Source organism: Charadrius vociferus, unplaced genomic scaffold, assembly GCF_000708025.1.
Source record: "Charadrius vociferus isolate BGI_N301 unplaced genomic scaffold, ASM70802v2 scaffold141, whole genome shotgun sequence".
In the NCBI taxonomy this organism is placed as follows: Eukaryota; Metazoa; Chordata; class Aves; order Charadriiformes; family Charadriidae; genus Charadrius; species Charadrius vociferus.
Genome location: NW_009647743.1, coordinates 2,331,559 through 2,348,984, shown reverse-complemented (window position 1 = coordinate 2,348,984; position 17,426 = coordinate 2,331,559). Strand labels below are relative to the sequence as shown.

The following is a 17,426-nucleotide window of genomic DNA, read 5'->3' as shown; positions in this document are numbered from 1 at the left end:
GCCCATGGCAGGGGGGTTGGAACTCGATGGTCTTCAAGGTCCTTTCCAACCTAAACCATTCTATGATTCTATGATTCTCCTCCTTGACCATCAGACACCCTTTCTCAAAGTGTAAAATCATGAAGTTTTAGGTGTGGAAAGGTCAAATATGAAAAATAATAATATAATTTCATTTCAACCCAGTAACAACAGAACATGAAATTAAAAAACGATGCTTTACTAGATAAGGAAGAGCTGATCGCATGTGGAGAGGCCCCAGTCCTCAACTGTCACATGTTCTCACTGCCTCTAACCCACATCATTCTTCAGAACAGGAAACCCAGAAAAATCTGTTTCCTCCAGATCGCGTTGATGTAATGGTATAGCAGGTAATTAATATTCTGGACTTCAACCTGTCCCACTGAAATCCTCAAAGGCAAAATGAGACAAGAAAGCAAACAAAACATTTCCTTTCTCTTCCAGAGAAAGAGAAATAGGACCAGCTAAGCAAGCTCCGACAAGCTTTAAAATCTGATATGAAGTTGGATTGGATTATACCACCTAAAGAGGACGCCGGAGTCACCAAATTGATAAAAGCTGGTTGTTCCACTAAGTAAACCTCTGTTTTAGGAGGGAAAAAATGACAGTGGGCGACTAGAAGCTCTTTCAATCCAGAACTGAAATGCTGTTTGTGGGACTAAAAGCTGATGGCTTAAAAAGCCGAACCATTTGCTGAACCTTAGAGGAAGCAAAGCAAATCATCTCTCCAAACCTTTATTGTTTGTTGCTGTTCTTGAGCCGTTTAGTGAGGAAACAACCCCCCGAGGTACATCTGCAGCAAAATAGTGGAACAGATCTCTGAATGGGGTCAGTATTGCATTCAACTTTAGCTTAAAAAGCAAACAAATGTGCCGAAAGTTTTCCTTTCCCCTGTCCTTTCCCGAGTTCAAGTAGATGGAGAGAGAGCGACAGACAGACAGACAGACAGACAGAACGTGCTCCCTCTCTCCGCACAGAGGCGGCTGTTGGTCTGCAGCAGGGTGAAGGCGATGGTACGTGCGGTGGAGTGACTGAGTTTGCTCTTCTGCTGTATCTACCAGGTTCTGCTGTCAGAGATGATACAGATTGAAAATCCCTGGTGGGTTTTAAAGCTGTTCTTTTACTCAAAAGCGTGACGTCTGGCAAGAGGTTTGCTTCTTACCAGCTTCAAGTTTTACTCCTCTCTCTGGCCACCAGGTAAGAGGGTGGAGGAGGATGTAAGAAAATACACTGCTCTCCCCTGGATTTAATGGGCGCCGTTTTAAAACTAATTTCACACAAATTGATTACTCCATTTTGGGTTTTTTTTTGATACGTGAGGAGAGTTATGTATCCAACAACACACATGCAAAACCCGCCAGTGCTGCCAAAGAATACAAGTTATACAAGCGGGCATGTCGCGGGCTGACTGGGTGACTCAGGGCTTGGCAGCTGCCCTATAAACAAAGCTACTGAATTGGTTTGGGTCTGTCGAATCATGGAAAGTGTTATGCGGCAGCTCGCTTTCAAAGGTACGCTTTAAAGAATTACTCGAGAGTGACAATTTGATCAAAATGCAGGAATTGCTGACGAGTGGGCTTTAGAAATCCAATCATAGTTGTTGTCTTTCAGTCTCATGCGTTTTAATCGGACGGGAATCTGGGCTGCATAGGGAAGAGTGTGGCCAGTAGGTCGAGGGAGGTCATTCTCCCCCTCTACTCGGCACTGGTGAGGCCACAACTGGAATACTGTGTCCAGTTTTGGGCTCCCCAGTTCAGGAGGGACAGGGAACTGCTGGAGAGCGTCCAGCGAAGGGCAAGACCTTATTACTACTTACAAGTATCTAAAGGGTGGGTTGAAGGAGGATGGTGCCAGACTCTTCTCGGTGGTTCCCAGTGACAGGACGAGGGGCAATGGGCACAAGTTGGAACAGAGGAAGTTCCGTTCCAACACACAGAAACACTTCTTCACAGTTGGGGTGACAGAGCAGTGGCACAGGCTGCCCAGGGAGGGGGTGGAGTCCCCTTCTCTGGAGGTTTTCAAGACCCACCTGGATGCAGTCCTGAGTGATGTGCCCTGGGCAGTCCTGCTTTGGCAGGGGAGTGGGACTGGGTGATCTCTAGAGGTCCCTTCCAACTCTAAAAATTCTGTGATTCTGTGATTCTGTGAATACACGCCACATCTGAAGTGAGGATTTGCATTCTCTTTGTGTGTGATGGGGATTTGCATCTCCGCTGTGGGACGCAGACTCCAGCTCCTGTGCCCAACACCTCTGTCGGAACTGCCCATCGCCTACAAAGACTGACTTTGAGTACAGGGCAAATATTGCGGATGGCGGGGCGTAGGTTGCTTTGTGGATGGTTAGAGGCCTGTTCGTACATTCTGAGGGCTTTAAATATACACAAAATAATGGCATGCGAGGGAGAAAAATGTAAAGTAAATAATTAGAAACCAATAACTGTGATTCTGCAGGTCAGATCTTCCCGCTGAGTTATAATACTATAGATAGCCGAGTTCCAAGAGAGGGTAGTGGCACTGCTTATTATGTTATTTGCCAGTTTATAAAAGTGTAGAATCTATTTATACTCTGGAGTTCCATAGCAATGAGTGTTAAGTATTAATATTTGTTGAGGGCACCTTTGCTAGCACGAAATTGTCTGCTTTCTTCATAGCAAGCCCCCTTAAGCAAATGTCTCTAAATACTGGAAATTTGGAATGACTGCTGTAGTAGAACGCTAGACCCTCTATAGGTAGAGTTGTGCTGATCTGCCCCCGTGACTGTGAAGTCTCATGACAGCTCTTTCTTTCTCTGTTCATTTCTTCTTGAATGTTGTTGGTTGACTTCCAGACCTGGGGACCCAGTCATCTCTCGCCGGAGAGGAGGTAAAGAGTATTTGTGGTCATGACATTTGTATTTCATTTAGAAATTGAACCTGAGACCTCAGTTTATGCCTATTTTCGACCACCATTAGCAAATATTGACAGTTTGTCCCATACTCTGGAGCAGCATTTACGGTTAGGTAGCGCCCAAGTCCATGTAAGCCAACGCTTTCTTCTGGATTTTCTCCAGAGTTGGGCAGCTCAGAAGCTGTGACCCAAAACATTTGGAGATGAACTTTAGTTTTCTGGGATAGGCCAAGCATGACTTTTAAACGAATGATTCTCTGAATATCCAGAAATTCAGGGGCGCTGGAGGCAGAGAGCTAACGAAGACAGCTAAGGCAGCCTGCTTTTCTCCGGAAGGTGGAGAGCGATGTCGTACAGGAGGCGTTGGAGTGAGGCAGAAAATTCCAACCCGTTTCTTTGGGGGATTCTTGCATAGTTCTCGCCTTCCCTTCACCTCCACTACAAGTGCTGCCCAAAATGCTTAGTCGTTACAGGAGGGTTTGGCAAAGAGGGAAAGCTCGGCGCCGGCAGGACCTGCGTGCGGTTAATGCCTCGGAGCTCTGCACTATCATCTCATGGCTTCTTGTCGGTAGCACGGAGCTGGACTGCGATTCAGGCCACCACCCCGCGGGTTTGGCTGGCTCAAGTGGGCGGCATCGAAGCATTTCCCTGAAGCAGAACATACATTTTCAACTACTGCTTTACGTACAGATGTTCCTGCAAAATGGCTAAAGTTTCCGTGCCGAAGTTCCATTTAATTTGAGAACAAAAATCTTTTGTTGCAAATGCAACGTCAAGGCTTGAAATGCACAGAAATTAAACACGTTTAGTTTACCGCTATGATTGCTTTTCAAACTATCACGAATTGAAAATGCCATAAACAAATTTTAATATGTTTTTAGTCTCTGTGCCTCTGAAACAGACCCCACAGGTCTTTGTTGGCACCCTGTACTATTTTAATTTATGCTACTGACATATCTTCATGGTCAAATGTTCTGAGAAACTTTCCTTGGAACCGAAGTTTGAATTTCATTCCAGTGTGTAGAGTGATTACTGAGCCATTCTTCTTCCTTAAGCTGTATAAATATTTTTTTTCCAACAGTTCATGGTATGATGACAGCTTGAGGGAAAATTAGTGGCCAAAAGCAACCTTGCTATTCATACCAATATATATACAGACTTTTTGTTGCTCAGACAAGTGAATCTTACTCTTTTAGCCACAGAGTTTGCACCATGTACGTGTCATAGACAAACATCTATACTGGAAGAAATAGGTACTTATCCACAATGCAGCTCAGTAGGACAAACAGTGGAATTTATGGAGACGTTTTGTTCTATGTTTGTTTTTTTGAATGGTTCACATATTCGACATAATGAGGAATGACAAGGAATAATGAGACTACTCAGATGATGTATTTGCCGATTTTTCAAGGAACACAGTCCCAGAGATGGGCCTCTCACAGAAACACATTTTTGATTTTTTGATTTTGGCCACGCTGTAACATAATGTGGTTTTTTTTTCCTTAGGCAGAACTCACTGTTGCACTCAGTGGACAGTTCTGTTCAATAAAAGCAATGGCAATGGATGCTTTCTTCTGCTTTTTGCTTGCTGTTATTCTTTGGATAGGTAACTTTCAAAGGGAAGTTGGATTTTTTGGGGGGGTTGCATTTTTTGTTTCATTTTGTTTTCCTTCTACAACTAAAAAGTAGTACTAGCAGCTCCAGGAGGAGAAAAACCCATAGGAAAAAAAGTAAATTCCTCCTCCCACAAAGACTCTGTCATGAAATATTTGGGAAATGTCCAGTGCATAGAATCGCAAGTATTTCAGTGACTGTGAAATTGATCCATCTATGATAACATATAAAATAATATATAACAGGTGAGGCAATAGGTTTGCCTCAGCGGGTGGAATATTAGAGATACATATTATGTCAAAGATTATACATCAGTTAATGTGTGAATGTTTAAATTAAAGAGCAAATCTAATTTTGATACAATTCAGGAGCTGAGAAGAAAACTGAAATTGCAAATTGGACTTAGACTGGGTAAAACCTGCTCAACGACATGTAGGTTGTAGAGACGTAAGCGTATTCCATGAGCTTCAAGGAACAGATTTGGCAGATGACCATCAGTGAAAAATAATGCTTTACAACTTTTAGAAAAGTTACTAACTTCAGGTGCGTGCATAAATAGTGTGTATGTTGCTCCAGATAATTTCTATTGTATGTGTGTTCTTTGTGTAGATATATCGACACATATCTGTGGAGATATGTATGTGTGTATGTGTATATATAAATAAAACAGTCGTGTATGGAGGGTGTAGAAACGAAAGTGTAGTAGTCCCTTTATGAAGTCAGTATGTTCTGCTCTTCCTCGAGGGAACTGTGAGTGTGCGCTGCAGTGCTGGCGTAGCGCTGGGCACGCGTGGATACCTGCCTGCCTTTGCTCTAGCCTTGCATTAATACACACCGAGGAAAGCAACTCTCTTAAATCAAACCGGCAGCAGTAGTTTTGATAAGCGTCAGCTAATTTGTAAGCGTTGCTGAGGGCAGTGTGTTCAGACAGCCTCCCAAAGGCAGAGGAGAAAAAAAGCTCCGTAAAGGAGCGCTCTGTCTGTTTGAAGTGAAATTGCCAGAAGGATTTTGTACGAGGAAGATGATTCACTTCTGTAACAGCTGTTCCCGAATAAGTGGCAGAGATTTCAGTATTTTCTGCCCATCTGTGGGCCTTTGAGAACGGCAGCATTTGTGTGGGGGTTAACTGCTGGTAGTGTCGATTGCAGCGATACGCCTTCAAGGTCAAACGCTGCAGGAGATTCTGAAGTGTTAGTCATTTGTGTAAATAGGAATGGCTAGATGAGCTAAAATACAACCGTTTTTCTGAAGAGTTTTACATTCCCGTGTTCCAAAAATATCTTTATTTCCTCTTCTCTTCTGTGGGTTTTGTTTGCAGCTGTGGGAGAGTGCCATCGAAGTTGTCTCTGTGCTTTTTTTTTTCTGAAAGCAGACAGAAGGGTGCTTGGTCTCATGTCCTGTAGTAAAGAGTTCAAAGCCCTGTAACTGAGCGCCTTATTTCCTATTCTTCTTTACCTTCTCAGGGCTGCGGCTGCTGAGGAAAGCTTGCGTTGCAAAGAGGAAAATGCTGCTGAGATACCTTGGGCCATGTCTGTGGAGCCGGAGCCTCATGTGAGCTAATATACTGGTCTTACAGTTGGTCTGAAATCAGTGAAGTGAGCGGTGTCTTAAGTGAGTATGATCTTGGTGACTGCTGAAGACGCGCAGTCGTGTTTTGGTGTAGCTGGAGTGTAAGTCACTGCTGAAACGCTCATGATTCAGGTAGTCCAGTGGAAAGATGCGGAGAGGGAGGTGGCAGGGTCAGGGTGACAGATAAGGCGTTAGACAGACCTCTTGCATTCCTCTTGGATGTCACTGCAATGAATTTCTGCTTCGTGATGCTAAATCTAGAGCCTTAAACCATCCAGGAATCCTGGACCAGATGTCTGACCTGTCATCAGATTATCATCAAATCATCTAGGTTGGAAGGGACCTTTAAGATCATCAAGGCCAACCGTCACCCCAGCACTGCCAAGTCTAACACTAACCCACGTCTCTCAGCACCATGTCTGCCCATCTTTTAAATCCCTCCAGGGACGGTGACTCCACCACTGCCCTGGGCAGCCTGACGTGTGCTCCAGACCCCTCACAGCTCCGCTGCCCTTCTCTGGACACGCTTCAACACCTCAATGTCTGTCGTGTCCTGAGGAGCCCAAAACTGAACACAGCCCTTGAGGTGGGGCCTCACCAGTGCCGAGTACAGGGGGATGATCAATGCCCTAGTCCTGCTCACCCTGCTATTCCTGATACAGGCCAGGATGCTGATGGCCTTCTTGGCCACCTGGGCACACTGCTGGCTCATGTTCAGCCGGCTGTCCACCACCACCCCCAGGTCCTCCTCCACCGGGCAGCTTTCCAGCCACTCTGCCCCAGGGCTGTAGCGTCCATGGGGTTGGTGTGACCCAAGGGCAGGACCCGGCACTTGGCCTTGTTGAACCTCATACCATTGGCCTCTGTCCATTGATGCAGCTTGTCCAGATCTCTCTGTAGAGCCGTCCTACCCTCCAGCAGATCAACACTCCAGCCCAACTTGGTGTTGTCTATGAACTTACTGAGGGTGCACTCGATCCCCTCATCCGGGTCATTGATAAAGATGTTAAAGAGAACCGGTGCCAGTACTGAGCCCTGGGGAACACCGCTGATCATCCTGTCCTGGCTGGCCTCTCTCCTGGCTGAGAGCAGGAGGACTAGAAACCCTCTGAAGAAAGTAAAAGCTGAAAAAATGCAATTCTGAAATTAATTCTGCCTCTGCAGTGGTAATAACGTCTGTAAGGTTTGCCCAGCAGATGCCAGCAGTGAATTAGCACAGAGCTGAATATGTAACTGTGGCAAATGCTTCCCTGCTTAAAGCGTGATTGCTTGAAATAGCTTAATTTTTTTTTTCATTGAGGCTGATTTTTTTGCTGTGAACATCCTCATTTTATTCTCTGAATCCCTCGGAATAGTGTGTTAGTCTGTCTCTGTCTACAAGTCAGAAAACATGCAGGTTTAGATTTGGTCCACAGTTCATAATAATGGCCTTCCGCATAAACAACGGGATTAAGTTACTTATTTCAAAGATGTTTTAGGTCTAACCTTTTTGCATCTTATATATTTTTTATCTGACCTTCTTCCTGTTCACTGCCCTCTTCAGAGGAAGAGTGTAACTTTTCTTGTTTACTGCCCCTCTCACTTTGAATTATAAATTTGACCTGACATTAAGCTGATCCTTTCTGTACCGGAGCAAAAAAAAAAAATAAAATCTAAGTCATGTGGTATTATCCTTCACTTTCATTGAACCATCTGGACTCCTGGAGCCAGAGCTGAAAACTGTCAACATCTCTTGATGCAAAGCAAACAGCCTTAGCGAAAAGGGAAGTTCAGGCTGGAGGATCCTCCCGTAGAAAGTTGAGAGCAGTTCAACCCTGGAGGAAGGAAATCATTATCTGTCAGAAGAACCCTATCCTGCCTCGGAGCCATAGCGTTACGCATCTAATGCTGTTCCTCTAAAGGTTAGACTTGGATTGAAGATATTGGTGGAAAACAGATTGTGGTTTTACTAAAGTTTATTTTTGGTTTGCTGTTTGCAGAACTCATGTCCCAAACAAGAGGGAGAGGTCTAGTCTCTCGTGTCAGGACCTCCTTAATTTAAGGAAGCGACAAGGAGGACTTCTTACTGCATGGCTCACCCCCTCAATAATAAAATTGATACACGTATGATTTCATGATACACATAATACAAGTCAATTCCAGGTCCTTCTGAACTGTGCAGAATATAATGTGTTATCCACATAATCGTGTTGGTGACTGTGGTTATGTACCTTTTCAAAAAGATTTCCTTGAATCAAGGCGTGAATACAAATAAAGTAACACTGTCATGTCACAGTGCGGTTAAAAGGCCTTATGATTTAGATTTTCATGCGGGATCATAAACACTGAAAGAATGGATTTCACTAGGAACATTTATTCTTTACCCTTAAAAGATTCCTATTTGAAACTGTAAAGACCCACTGAAAAGTAAACTCACATCACATGGAATTGAATGTTCATTACAAATAATGGTTATTATATGAGTCTAGATGATTACTTGCCATTTTATGTCCTTGGCAATTAGTATCTCTCATTTAAAATATTTATTTTTCCTTTTGGCTGAGTTTCCCTATTTTACAGAACTGTAACAGTTGTCTTAAAAATTGTGCTCTCCCAGGCAAAATAAATTAAGTCTTGGAATTAGGTCAAGACTTTTAACTGAAGACAAAGTTTCAAAACAATCCTGGTGCAGAAAATGAAACTCACTTTCTCCCTTGAACTCCTCTTCCTACCTGCTGCTTCTCTGGGGGTTTGTGTCTGTAAATTAAACGTACGCTCTCTTTCTTGCTTCCTGGAAGGCCTCCAAAGGTTGAGGGGAAGTCTTACAGGAAACCTTTCCAAAACATATTTAGGACTTGTTCTTCTTGTGCAGATAAAACCCTCAGATGTGTTTTAATACACACTAACTGAAAGTGGAAAACTAATATTTGGTTTGGGGCATTTTTTTTTAATTAAAAGGTAGAAATTTGGTGGCTGTTTTTCCTATTAGAATTTGCATCAGGAGTTTTTCGTCGTTGTTACTTCCTTGTTTCTTTCAGTGAGTTCCAGATGTGCTCATAATTTGAGATTTATCTTAGTGTAATTGTTTATTTGATCGAATGAGCATGTATTGCATTCTGAGACTTCCTTACTGGATTATCAGATGGAAGGGAATGCAGTCGCTGCCTTTCATGAAGTTTTCTGTGTGGCTTTGATTTGAAAACATCTGTCTTTGAGTTACAAAAATAATCCAGAAAAGACCTAGACATACAAGAAAGATATGGCTTTAATTCTTTCCCAGATATAGGCTCAGATTTTCCAGGTGTCCTGGAGTCTAATTGAATATTTTATGAATCCAATTTTGCCGTCTGTGACTATTGATATACCACATAAATGGAATCCATTCTTAGAATACCTCCAGTTCACAGAATTAGAATTTTGTAGCAGTGCAACACCACAAGTTAATTGTGCAATGTCTAAAGTGAGTGCATTAACTCAAGTGAGTGTAATTACCTTTTAAAATTTCTTTCTCTTTTTCTTCCTCCAGGGAGCATTCGTAGGACTTCTTGCCTTTTATTACTCACATTCTTAAATTATGTACTCTTTCACTGATCCCTTGGAAAACTCAACCCTCCCGCTTTAACAGGTATTTCTTTTGGGATAGCAAGGAGTAGAGGTGAACAAAAGCAGCCAAGGCAACGATATAGCATCGCTGTAAGTACTGACATCGACAGTATTCCCATCATTATTTGACGTTTGGTATTAAGAGAAGTTGCTGAGTTACTGTCTAACTTGGTGCGGTGTTTGCTAGTTACGTGGTTTGCACATACTATCATTCTTGTTAAACCTTCCCTTGCGTATAACCTCCATTGAAACGCTCTTCAACAGGGAGAGGAGCAGAGGCAGCTGAGTCGCAGTGGTAGGACCTGACTGCGGAGGCGTGCCGGCTTTACGTTTACATCACATCTTCCGCACTGCTCTCTCCCAGAGTTAGGAGATGCTCCGATTTTAATGAGGCAAACGTAGAAATTAATGCAATCAAATCAGAGAGCGTATGTGAGTCCAGCGGGGTGTACCGATGTTTCCAGGGATGCTGATGGTGTGGATGCTGATGGTGTGGCTAGCATCATGTGTGCATTCAAAATAGGCCTTAAAAATAGCGTTAACATAGCCAAAAATGGAGGTGGGGGGAGAATGATGAGTAATTCAAGGCATGTGTGTCTGCTTCTTTTCTCCTCCCGACAGTCTTACTACTCCCTGCCTTCTGCAGGAGGTAAATATTAGTGCTCCCACCCTCTTAGTTACAGTGCTGAAAAAAACAATCCTTAATTTAGTGAAATTAAAGTCAGTGCTCCTAAGGAGGGTAAATATTAACTTTTCCCAACTTTCCCAGGAGTTATTAACTCGTCTTATGTTATGAGCCTAAATAAATTACCATATAAAAATGTATTTTTATCAGGCACGTAACCCACGGAGGACCAAGGTTTGTTTCATAAGTGTAGCTGGGGATTGACCTGGGTTCAGAAGGTCCAGTGGTGCTCAGGTGGTAGGAAGCTCATTTTTTATTTTCATTGCCGCTATATGACATGCTCCGTCTAGGAATATGTATCATGATACCAAAATGGACATGTATAAAATACAAAAAAAACCAGATTATTCAGGATTTAGTGGAGGTTTTAATCAATCAAGGCAAGAAATTAGATTTAAAGGTTTAGAAAAGGAGATTTAATGAGTAAGTAGACATTTCAATCAATGCCAAAGTATTCATCCTTGTATATACAGAAAGAGAAAATTCATATATATATATCTATAAATGAAAACAAAAATATTTCTGAACTATTTTATAAATAGCTAAATTCAAGAAGGTAAAAATCTGTACTTTCTTGTGTGATATGCAACATACTCAGTTGCATATAAAAATGAGGAAAGTGAATTATGCCTCTGGTTCTATTTTACAATTCATAAGAAAAAGTAAACTCTTGACTCCTTACAGGTTTGTTTGCATTCTGAATTCCTGATCTGAAGAATTCAAGAAGTAAATAAGTAGACACTTACAACAGTGAACAGAATTATATGAAGTAAGTCAGGTCCACCAAAATACGCTTGGAGTACGTAGATCAGGACTACCAGAAGGAAAAAACTGGCCCCTATTACTGCATAATCAAAAATCTTCTGAGCAGTGTGTTTATTCTACTGAATAAATACTATTATTAGTGCTTATAGAGTCAAAATCAGATGATACCATTCTCCCACACCAGATTTTCTTGTCCATCTCTTTGTCATTAGGATGCGAATGTTTGAAAATTGTCACTGCTTTAGATACAACACTGACCTTTTTTTCCAAAAATTTTCAATTTTCAAAATTTTTTATATTTAAGGAAAGCCAAAAATAGTTAGCGTAAAACAATTATTTATCTCTTTGATGATGTAAAAGGTGTTTGGCTGTATTGTTGAAAATGAATCCCTTGGGATGCTGTAATCTTCATGACTTCTCCATTTAGAGTATCATCTTCAATTATTGTTATCAGTCCCTCAGCAATTATTGATGGGCTGAAAAAGAAAAAGTTGTTATTTCATAGAACCATAGAATCACAGAATGGTTTAGGTTGGAAAGGACCTTGAAGATCATCTCGTTCCCCCCCCCCTGCCATTGGCAGGGCCACCTCCCACCAGCCCAGGTTGCCCAAGGCCACCTCCAGCCTGGCCTTGAACACCTCCAGGGATGGGGCCTCAACAACCTTTCTGGGCAACCTGGGCCAGTGCCTCACCACCCTCAGAGTGAAAAACTTCTTCAAAAATTCTTCAAAATTTCAGAATCATGATGTCGTAGAACATGTGAAAAGGACAAGGAAAGAAGCGCAATGTAAATCTATATCCCCTGATAATTAAACAATCCGGTATTTGAACAAATTTATTTTCAAGAACAGCAGAGGTTACCACCTCTGAGTGTTTCAGGAGAGCAATTCAGTCCCCTCAATTGGGACATACAACGGAAAGGGGCAATTTTACAAATCATCGTTTGTTTGCTCTAGTCAGTGCTGAATCCCCGTGGATGTCCAGCTGCCGCTGGGCTTCCAGCAAAGCCCTCTCTCTCAGGGCAAAGGGCAGAAGGAAACCTTACGCAGTCCTCTGCACCTCTTTGCTGTTGACTTCTCCTGTTACCGTAGAAGGGCTGACACACAAATCAGTCTAAGGGGAATTTTGTCACCTGCGGTTGGCTACGGTCAGTAGGTGCAGTGTATTTTACATATGAAAAATTATGAGTGAAGCAAAACCAATGGTTTCAGATAATTTCCTTTGTGCAGTGGTATCTGAGCAGCTAATTGTTAGAGACGGAGAAAATGTTAAAAAAATATCACTTTGTGCTTGTTTTGTTCTCAGGCTCTTTCCTCTCTGTCTGCCTTTGGCCTTTGTTGGCGACACCGTAATGGGTGAGGGACCTCCTTGATTCGATCCCCCATCACCGCTACTCTGGTCTTAGGAACTTAGCCCGGTTTCGTCGGTTCTCGGGCTGATTTCTATCTTGGTTCACCTGCAACTTCTGTGGAAATTCAATACAAATGATGTACCCTGTATCTCACGAGTTTGATTAAACAAACTTGTGGAAGAACACCGAGGGCTATGGAAAACTAATACACCACCGTTAACTTGGGAATTTGACTTACACTTTGCTGGGAAATGGGAGTGCATAAAGGGAAATATCACTATGTAGGCGATACTCTTAAAATACACTTAGATATCTGCCATTTGTTCCTTGAGTATAAGATAACACATTTGTTTGATAGACTTTTATCTGAGGCAGCGTTTCCCATTAGTTTTAATTTTGCTGAGAGTGCTATTGTGTGTGCTTTTTCTTCATTAACGAAGGGCAAAAAAACCACCGTATCTCACTTACTCCATCACGCCATAGAACTGCATCATGTTTTTGATCTCATCCTTGTATGAATAATATTGTCCCATATTCTCTTCTTTATCTATTGACTGAAGAATTGGTGTGTTGACAAATCCTGGACAAATTGTGTTGAGTCTCACACCGTAGTTTTCCATATTAGCTGCTAACTAGAAAAGAGAAAAAGTTAGGCGTTCGTCATCAACATTTTAAAGTAGTATGGTGCAAGTAATTTCTCAAAGAATGAGATTTACCACTAAGTACTTCTCAGCCTTGCCTAGTAAGCAGATTTTGTTACTACTGATTGTTTTGTTTCAACAACTAAGTTTGAAGCATGTTTTCTCTAGAAATCGTACTAGATTACTAGAAAAAAACATCTGCGTTGCTGGGAGAACAATTCTACGAGTCATCAACACTCTCCTTTCCACGCAGCTGTTTGTTTTCTAATATTTTTGTTATTAGTGCTCTTGGCATGTCATTAACAGTATTCTAGGGGGATGAGATAACTCTCACAAGCAAAACCAAGTGAAAAATATCTCCCATATGCTTCCAATCTTGAAAGAATTTTCTTATTAAAAGAAAACTATCTGAAATCAAATCAAGATTTAACGCTGAGATTACATTTACCTCCTTCACGTCAACAGAAATAGGATTTGGTCTCTACCCCTGGAACCATAATGCTAAACCTTTCCAGCTGCGCTCTGGTCCCTGCCAAGGGATGAATCTATCCCTGAGCATCTCCGCAGGAAAGGCCCTCTGAACTCCAGGAAAGAGGCAGGAGGTTTTTCAGGAAGCAGTTCAGGAACACGATGAAAGCAAGCAGCACAAATTGTTCTGGGAATGGTGGGGCCCTTCATTTGAGGTGCTACCAAGGCGTGTGTGTAGCAAAGAAGTCTGATCAGCATCCAGGCGTATGTTGAGTGCTGGATGAACTTCCTTAGCGGTGGCACAGAACTTATGAACTGTACACGATATGTCCAAGAACAACCATAATTTTTCAACACTGAGTTCTATTTATTTTAACTTTTAATGGGAATCCTTTCTGGTTTTATGTACATCGCATCTCACTTTCATGCTATGGTAGCCTGCCCCTTCGGTCTGGAGAAGAAAAGAAACCGAAGTTCTGGATGTGTTGTACCATCCCTGCGCAATGTCCGGCTGTACTGCCTTTCCTGGAAAATACAGGGATTCACTATGTTTATTATTCTTTTTCTCCTCAGCCTTCCCATGTTCCATAGAGACAGCATTTCCTCTAATTTTCTAGCAGACCCTTTATTTTTGAACTTAGATGATGATGTTTATATTATCATGAGAAAACAATAATGGAAAACCAGGTTTCAGGTTCATGCTGCGGATAATATGTGATACGCAACACTTATCCATACTAACCTGTCTGGGTTAATCTAAAAATGAAGTTATTTGGGTGGGGGCATAAAATATGGATAAACTATCCAAATGATCATTTTGGGTACTTTGTTCTGAAAATTAGATTGGAAATCTTATATGAGCAGACTATTTTTAAGCTTAGCCTATGAAAGTGTGATCATATTTGCTCCCTCCAAGGTACTTTGTCTTACTGCTTGTTCAGTTTAACTAGAAAGTTTTGGAGTCAGAGGCTAAGACTTACTGGATGGTCAGATAACATCTAACATGTCCCATCCTGAATGTGTCATTTTGCATTTTCAGCGTATTGAGAGTTGGTAAGAATAAATAATGGTAAACATAGTTGTATTCAAGTCACTTTTTGTACATTTGATCATTAAAATGATCAATTGTACTATTGATCATTAAAAAAAGTCATCAACATGACTTACAAATAAGGAAACCAAAATGTTAAATGACAGGGATGAAGTTATGAAAAATATTTTTAAAGCTTGGATAACAATTTGACTTTTGGGCTCCTCCCACTATCCTTTAATTACTTTGCAACATCTTTCTTCCACGTTCCCAGACCCTCAAATCAGCCATAAACACACACATGCCTTACTTATTCCATCTCTGGATCCCCTTTGTGAAAGGAGGGAACCTCCGCCGCTTCAGACACTCCGTTTTCCTTAAGAAAATTATTTTCCAGTTGTGTGATGATAAAGAGGGAACTTGAGAAACTTAACATGTTCCCAAGGAGCTGCTGGTACTGTTTTCAAAAACATACTTACTGCTATTGAGCGTGTGAATCCAATTACACCATGCTTTGTAGCACAGTACACAGGTTGGAATGCAGCAGGCATGAGTCCTTTAAAATAAAAAGGTAGCTGAATAAAGATGTTGGGTACTCCTATTGATGATTACCTTAAACACACATATAGGTCTATAAGGTAAAAAAGAAGTGATGGATTTACAGAGATGCAACAAAATAGATTAGTAAAAATTTGCCAATTCTATGTTGTAATCTGAGGTAGGTGGGGAAAAGATATGAGATTGATAAAAACATGAAGAGGCAAGAGAAGAGTAATAAAAAGTATAACTTTTAAGAGGAAAAGTTGTATCAATGAAGCATGACTTAAAACGGAGGAAAGGATCTGGCAGAAAACACTCAAGGATGAGATTTTTTTGAGCCTTCTTCTATGAATCTGTAAAATATATAAAGTACGTAAAGTATTTTAGGTAAACGTTGATTGCTGACACGGTAGCTGCTGCTATGCAAACTCAACACCTGCGATTATTCACAGTGATTTCAGGGAAGAAATGTGTGAAAAGGTACGGGAAAGAGCAAAATCCATTTTGACTGCTGTAACTGCTTTAATATTATCTTTGTAATATATCAAACCATAACGTCTGACTTACATCCCTTGCTTGTGTTGCTTCTGTGGAATAGTAACAAAATATTTGATAGGTGATGTTTTGTGGGTTTTTTTTTTACAGAGATTTAGATGGAATAAGTGAGCCATTTTGCAATAAGCACATGGAAAAAGCACTAAGAAGTGAGTGCAGGACCTCAGCGCAGAGAGAAGATAGAGGTGAGTGAGTTAACACTGTGAACGGAATGGTAAGTTGAAGACCTTAGATAACGAGCAGAAAGAACGGAAAGCAGAGGTGTGCATAGGAAAGCTTTTTGAAGCAGTTTCTGGATTGAAGTAGGTTGGCTGAAAAGGATTTTATGGTGTGGTGTCTCCTTGAGTGGGCCCTGCTCTGGAATGAAAAGCCAGGATGAAGATTTTCAGAAAGGAACAGGAAAAAGGGGTAACGATCCCGAGTAATATCATTGCTACCCTCGGTAAGGAAAAGGAGGAGCGAGATGAAATGCCTGCTGGCTTTGTGAACCTTTATGGTGGGAGCGGGAGAGCATAAAATCATTTGGTAGTGGAGAAAGAAGAGAGAACAGAGGTTGTGGAGGAAAATTAAGAACTTAATTCTAGTAAGACTGAGTTTGATGGCAAAAAGCTGGTCAAGAAGAGATGACAGACCATATGTGCATATATGTATATGTTATGCCAACAATTTCCACTGTGCACTGGTAGCTGAACTGGAGCTCACGGACGCGGCAGTTCCAGCTGAAAGCTCAGGTCTTGTGACTAGCAAACCCCCGCCTGTCCTTGAGTGAGAGGATGAAATTTGTCTGCGTTTCTGCATGTGGTATCGTGAAACTGGTTGTGATTTTGATGCGTTAATGTTTGATTCTAACGCAAGTCACCCCAATTAATAGCTCGGATATGCTTTTTTCATTCTTCGTATTTCATATCCTTAAGTGATGTTGTCGAGAAAGGGTGTGACTCGTCTCAGTGGAGATGAAGAATACGCTACCCGGCTTTAAGGATGGATTTGCTGGAAAGATTATTTATGCCCGAGACTGGCACAGGCTCTTTGCTCTCGAATCCCTTTTGTCTGAAGGGAAAAACTTTCTAATAAAGCTCCAATTACAACCCTGACAGCTTCAAGGCTTTTATCTTGGTTTAAATGCTACACTGGTGATCCAGTGAAAGCAGCAGTTATTAGCACTGTTCAGTGGTGGGAAATGAAGCACTTAACCTCATGGCTGGTGGTTCCCTTAAACTTGTATCTGTCTGCTCAGCTCAGATTGGTGAGTTGTGCTTCTCATTGAGAACTTAATGAAAAATGGGGTCTGTGTTGTCCCCTTTGGGCTGTGATCACAACACAGGCTTAATATTCCTCTGTTTGGTGACTTGATCATCATCACTGTTCCTTGAATAATTGGAAACATTGGAAACACTGGAAATATTATGATGCTATTTTTTTTTTAAACTCCTGAGTAGTTTTACGTGTTTTAAAGAAAAAAAAAACAATCCCAATGAGGCTGCAGCTAATAGACGTACGAAAGACAAAATCTACTGAGGCTGCAGCTAATAGACGTACGAAAAAATCTAATGGGAAACATAGAGGAGGGATTTTATTTTATTCTTTTTAAACATAGTAAGACAAATTATTGTTACTTGGGAGGGAAGAGAAACAAAGTCGAGAAATAAACAAAGGAAGGGCAGAGCTCCCAATAACGAAGTGGAATAAGGTTCAAAGACTTAAATGTCAAAAGACAGCA

General features: G+C 41.5%; 1 protein-coding gene across 1 annotated transcript in view; it reads right to left on the bottom strand.

Annotated features, from left to right (window-relative positions):
• Positions 1-11,233: 11,233 nt before the first annotated feature.
• HPGD (hydroxyprostaglandin dehydrogenase 15-(NAD)) overlaps positions 11,234-17,426 on the bottom strand; it is a 24,107-nt gene continuing 17,914 nt past the window's right edge. The window contains exons 4-6 of the mRNA XM_009882023.1: positions 15,091-15,167; positions 12,941-13,104; positions 11,234-11,595 (exon numbers count right to left, since the gene is read on the bottom strand). Coding sequence (XP_009880325.1) covers positions 11,457-11,595; positions 12,941-13,104; positions 15,091-15,167 — 380 coding nt within the window. The 3' untranslated portion in view covers positions 11,234-11,456. The remainder of the gene's footprint in view (positions 11,596-12,940; positions 13,105-15,090; positions 15,168-17,426) is intronic.